The sequence below is a fragment of the Aplysia californica genome, unplaced genomic scaffold, assembly GCF_000002075.1.
Source record: "Aplysia californica isolate F4 #8 unplaced genomic scaffold, AplCal3.0 scaffold00021, whole genome shotgun sequence".
NCBI lineage: Eukaryota > Metazoa > Mollusca > Gastropoda > Aplysiida > Aplysiidae > Aplysia > Aplysia californica.
The window spans coordinates 1,210,938-1,215,937 of record NW_004797291.1 but is presented as its reverse complement, the minus strand read 5'-3'; the positions used below and the strand labels follow the sequence as shown (position 1 = coordinate 1,215,937).

The following is a 5,000-nucleotide window of genomic DNA, read 5'->3' as shown; positions in this document are numbered from 1 at the left end:
CAGACAGACCGAGACAGAGACAGAGAGTGAGAGAGAGTGAGAAAGTGAAAGAGACAGACAGACAGGAATGACACACATACACACGCTAAGAGAGAGAGAGAGAGAGAGAGAGAGAGAGAGAGAGAGAGAGAGAGAGAGAGAGAGAGAGAGAGAGTTATTTCCCTTTTAGCAGAGTGCCAGAAATAGGCAGCCAAAGACCGCAAAACTTGAAGATTGAAATGAGACAAGGCTAGTCTTCAATATTCCGAACAAGAACAGCATTAGGTTATATATCTGTCCTCTTAACACTGTTTATTATTATTATTACTAATTCTTATTTATTTATTTTATGCACTACAGTGTCCTCAACAGGACAATTTCGGTCAAGACACGACATTGATACCTTAATCATGCTGTGGGGAGCAATCCAATGGGATGATGAAAATTGTACATCGCAGCCTATGTAATGAAAATAATTAGGTTCTCTCATAAGGCAATAATTACCTATTCAGCCTACCCTACACTGTACAGTGTTTGATGCGCACCTAGATTATTCCCAGTCATACACCGCACATAAGCTAGCATGAAACCTATACTATGATACAAATGAGTATGTCATTACAACCGGGCTCTGTCAAACATTATATTAGGTTGGTGTTGATACCCTTTGTCACATACATCTCCAGATCAAGAACATCCTTGCCACTTTTTTTCGGGGGGAGGGGGGGGAGTTGTTTGTTTGTTTGTCTTTGTTTCGTGAGACTTGCCAAAATAATATATCGAATGCATAAAGGTAGGAAGCGTAAGTATTTCTTGATATATGCCACGATTATTGTATGATATTATTCTTTTCCTGTGTTAATGAGAAAGGCGACTAGGTGAACTAAAACATTCGCCATCGTGGAAAGGGAAATAACATACGTATTAAGGTGATATATTGGGGTATATAATACAAACTGATACGGCTGGAGAAGTCTTAATCCCAGTAATTAATAATACCCTGGAATACACTGCAGCCGACCGCAATCTAAAGGTCTTGGTCTTGTTTTGTCCGAATTTTATAACGCAGAATCTTCTAATCTGGCTTAATTATCTTGGAAAAGAACAAAGAAAGGAAGACTTCAAACATCACGTAGGCGTCAAATCGAGCATGAAATATACCGTGAGACAACAAACCAAGTGGTTTGGACATGTCATGAGAATAGGGTTACAACAGCCAGCCTCTAAGGTCTACAACATGCGATTCGATCGTTTCAATGCACAAAGAAAGGAAGGCCAAGAAAAAGATGGATCGACTGAGTCAAAGAGACCCTCCAAACGAACAACATGATGATCCAAACAGCAACACACTCTGCCCACGTCCGACAAGGGCATCTCCCCTCGACACCTCGTGTATAAGAAGAGAGAAAAAGTACAAGTAACTATCTTGAGAATCTTGAGAAATCAACCTTGAAGTTTCTCTCTTTATAAATATGTGTGTGTATGTGTGTGTATGTGTGTGTGTGTGTGTGTGTGTGTGTGTGTGTGTGTGTGTGTGTGTGTGTTTGTTTGAGATCTACCTCCGAACATGGCGTAAGACCACCAGGACATGCTGCAGACGAAAAACTTGAGCTCTTTCGACGTCTTGACGGTCTCCGCCAGGGGTGGGTGTATAGCCGACCACACCCCAAGGTACACGACCACTAGGGCGACCAGTGGCACCAGGCGTTGTAACAGGGCTTTGTCTGGAAGATTTACCCTTTTCATGGTGCCACCTTGCTTGAAAATTACAGAGATCCTGGGAACCAAGAATATTTTTGTCAGAAGATAGATAGATAAATAGATAGACCCAACATTTCTCAACATTTGCGCCAATATGACGATGAATCACCCTTCATTGAGACGGATACACTGTAACGAACAAGAGGAACGAATAAAATAAATGAAATATATAAGTAAACGCACAATAGACAGGTACACTGCTGATAGATTCCATGTACAGTTTAAAGCATATCAATCAGAATGACAATTTACTCAAGGGTTTCTTTCAGGGCAGATTAATTCTTTCCAAGTCGGGTTGGGTAACAGTCATTTCACTTATATATTTTATCTCTTCGTTTTTGTGCAATTGAGCCTTTGCCATTTTGGATACTGTACATAAAAGTCATGTCATTTCCAATACATCAACCCCCTAAATAACAGAAATGGTGTCAATGCCTGTAAGTGTGCATCTTATAGTAACCTCCTATATTACAGAGATCATACTCGATGGACAATGGTTTCTGCGTGTTTTTGTAAGTTCCATGTATCCAACCTTCAAAATTACTGCTGTCATACTGATAGATTGGATGGAATTATTCCAACTTTATTTTGCTGTGGTATCGGTTTAATGACTCTTCCAACTCTCGGACCTCCGATGTTTACGTCCCTCTCCATTACGAAAGAACCATGTTTGGAGAAGGCCCTTAAAATTACCGGAGCCGCCAACATGTTGGGGCAAGAACGCTATTTGGGTCATACTGCATAGCATGATGCCAACTAAGATTAAGATTCTGCTGATTTCAACGTGTACTCCGAGCAAACTTGGTGTTCATGTTGCGCACTATGAGTTCGTCCGAGGTGAACGTTTTCTTGCACCGTATTCGCCAAAACTTAGAATAATAAATTACTAGAGAGTAACCTTTTCGTTATACGGTGTGAGTGCAATAAAATGAAATCAGTTTTGGTTGAGATTATAATAACTTGACATGATTTATTCTTTTTATATTGCTAAATTAACGCCCCTTTAGTAGAATCCTATTTGTCAAAGTTTTGTTGAAATTGGTGCAAAGCGTATCACGTCATTGCCTTTCAAATGGGTCTTCTTTTTGTAGACACTCTATACAGACCTCCATGTTTTGAGCAGTAGGGCCCCGTACATGACGCCAAAGCCCAAGTGGTAAGGCCAGATGCGTATAGTGCATGCAAGAGACGTCACTTCACCGTACAAGACGAATACCTGGGGAAAAAAGACAACGGATATTATGATTGATTGATTTATCTATTTATCTTCCGCTTTTGTCCGCTTCCTTGCTTTCTATCTATGAACGTTTTTCTTTCTATCTCCGTAGCTCTTTCTCTCTCTCTCTTTCTCTCTCTCTTTCTCTCTCTCTCTCTCTCTCTCTCTCTCTCTCTCTCTCTCTGAGTGTATGTGTGTGTGTGTGTGTGTGTGTGTGTGTGTGTGTGTGCGCGTGTGTGTGTGCGCGTGTGTGTTTGAGAAAGAGAGAGAGAGAGAGAGAGAGAGAGAGAGAGAGAGAGAGAGGGGGGGAGAGTATTTATGTGTTAGTGTGTTGTTTTGTGTGGTTGTGTGTGTATTTACACGAACCCACATGTCTTATTATCTGTTTGCTTGCTATTTCCAAATCTACCTCCTTTTTTCTCCTTTCATCCAAGTCTGTGATCTTGCCTTTCTTTTCTATTTGCCCTATTATTCTTTTCTTTTCGGCCCTTCTATCGTTTTTACGCATTCTTCTCATTCCTTTATATCGTTTCTCGTTGAGTCTTCTCCTTTGTATGTTTTGACAAATCAATAACAGTCTAGTGCGTGCGAGTAAATCTGGTGATAGCATACTTACACTGCTACACATGAGAATGGCTCCAAGACACATGAGCTGTAGGAAGATTGGGCTGGCCGTCTTGATAACCTGAGGAGAGGCATCACATCACATTCAGGGGTAACAGAAGAGACTTTTTGTTGTTGCTGTTGCTACTGCTGTTGTTGTGGCTGTTGTTGTTGTTACTGTTGTTGTTGTTTTCCCCAACAGAGCATATAAAAATAATACAAAGGGGAAAGATCCTCTCTCAAGCGTAAAAGAAAAGTGTGTGTGTGGGGGGGGGGGGGGGGGGGGGGGGGGTGGGTAAAGAACGTTTCAAAATGTGGGTCCAATGCGCTAAAGTGCTGACCAGGATCCCATTTTGAGGTGTGTATCTACTATTATGTAAACGATGTAACTCGGAGAGGTGTCAGTGTTGAACCGGCAGCCAAACAGAAAATCATCTACATCTACTACATGCCTGGCCAATGTTCGAGGCGCTTCGAAGGAAATATCTTTGTCCCAACCCTAGGCAGGCAGATCCAAAACTCACCAAAAGCCTGGAGGACCTGCACAAACTGCGGCATTCGCGATAGAGTGACTACTGGACTGTCCATTTAAAGATGAACGGGATGGAGAAGACGTTCAACAGTGGGTGAAAAAGCCCCCAAAATAGCAAAGATAAATGCCCATTGTTGCAAGGAACGAAACTATTATAGGCTGTCTGGGTGGCACGTCAGTTAAAAAAAATAGTAATTTCAGATTTTAACACATTATTATAGGATTCTGTTTCCGAGCATGTATGTTTAAAAAATTTGGAGTAAACTCCATTAGCACAATATGATGATGATGATGATGATGATGATGACGATGATGGTGATGATGATGATGATGATGATGATGATGATGATGATGATGATGATGATGATGGTGGTGATATCCTTATTATTAATATTAATATCATTACTGCTACTATCATTTATTTTCTTCAAGACCAAAAGGTTACATCCACAACTATTTACGTCATCGTCGTTCGTCAGCTTCCCGCCCAAGGTGAACTGACTTCGCACTGTACAAAAAGGGGGAAAAAACATCAGCGGCTTAGTTCTTAATGATGGGAGCAGATCTAGGATCGCACAAAAGTACACGGATTGTTTTGTAATGTTTAGCACGTCCATGCGAGCTGATCCTATTAGAGGCCACAACGGTAAATGTGACGGGAAAGTATCACCCAGAATATCAATATTAAGACAGATTCGCATACCCAAAATTGCTTCTAGGTTATGGCAAGGGCACAGAAAAGTTATGTAAAGCACTATTGTTCGTATTCCACGTAGCATGTTAAGGTTTGAAAAGACAATTAGATAGTTTATGTTGTGTAACCAACTGTGGATGTGAATTTGGTAGATCCAGCTTTATTCCGATTTTCCTGGCTTTTTTTCTTTCGGTCGAACAAAAAAGCTGGGGGGG

At 41.0% G+C, this 5,000-nt stretch overlaps 1 protein-coding gene across 1 annotated transcript in view; it reads right to left on the bottom strand.

Moving 5' to 3' along the window:
• The window catches only part of LOC101852748 (probable G-protein coupled receptor CG31760), a gene marked incomplete at its 3' end in the record, with an annotated part of 95,017 nt that overhangs the window by 8,273 nt on the left and 81,744 nt on the right, over nt 1–5,000 (bottom strand). Inside the window, 3 exon segments of the mRNA XM_013087539.2 lie at nt 1,539–1,756; nt 2,847–2,956; nt 3,573–3,641. Of these exon segments, the coding sequence (XP_012942993.1) occupies nt 1,539–1,756; nt 2,847–2,956; nt 3,573–3,641 (397 nt within the window).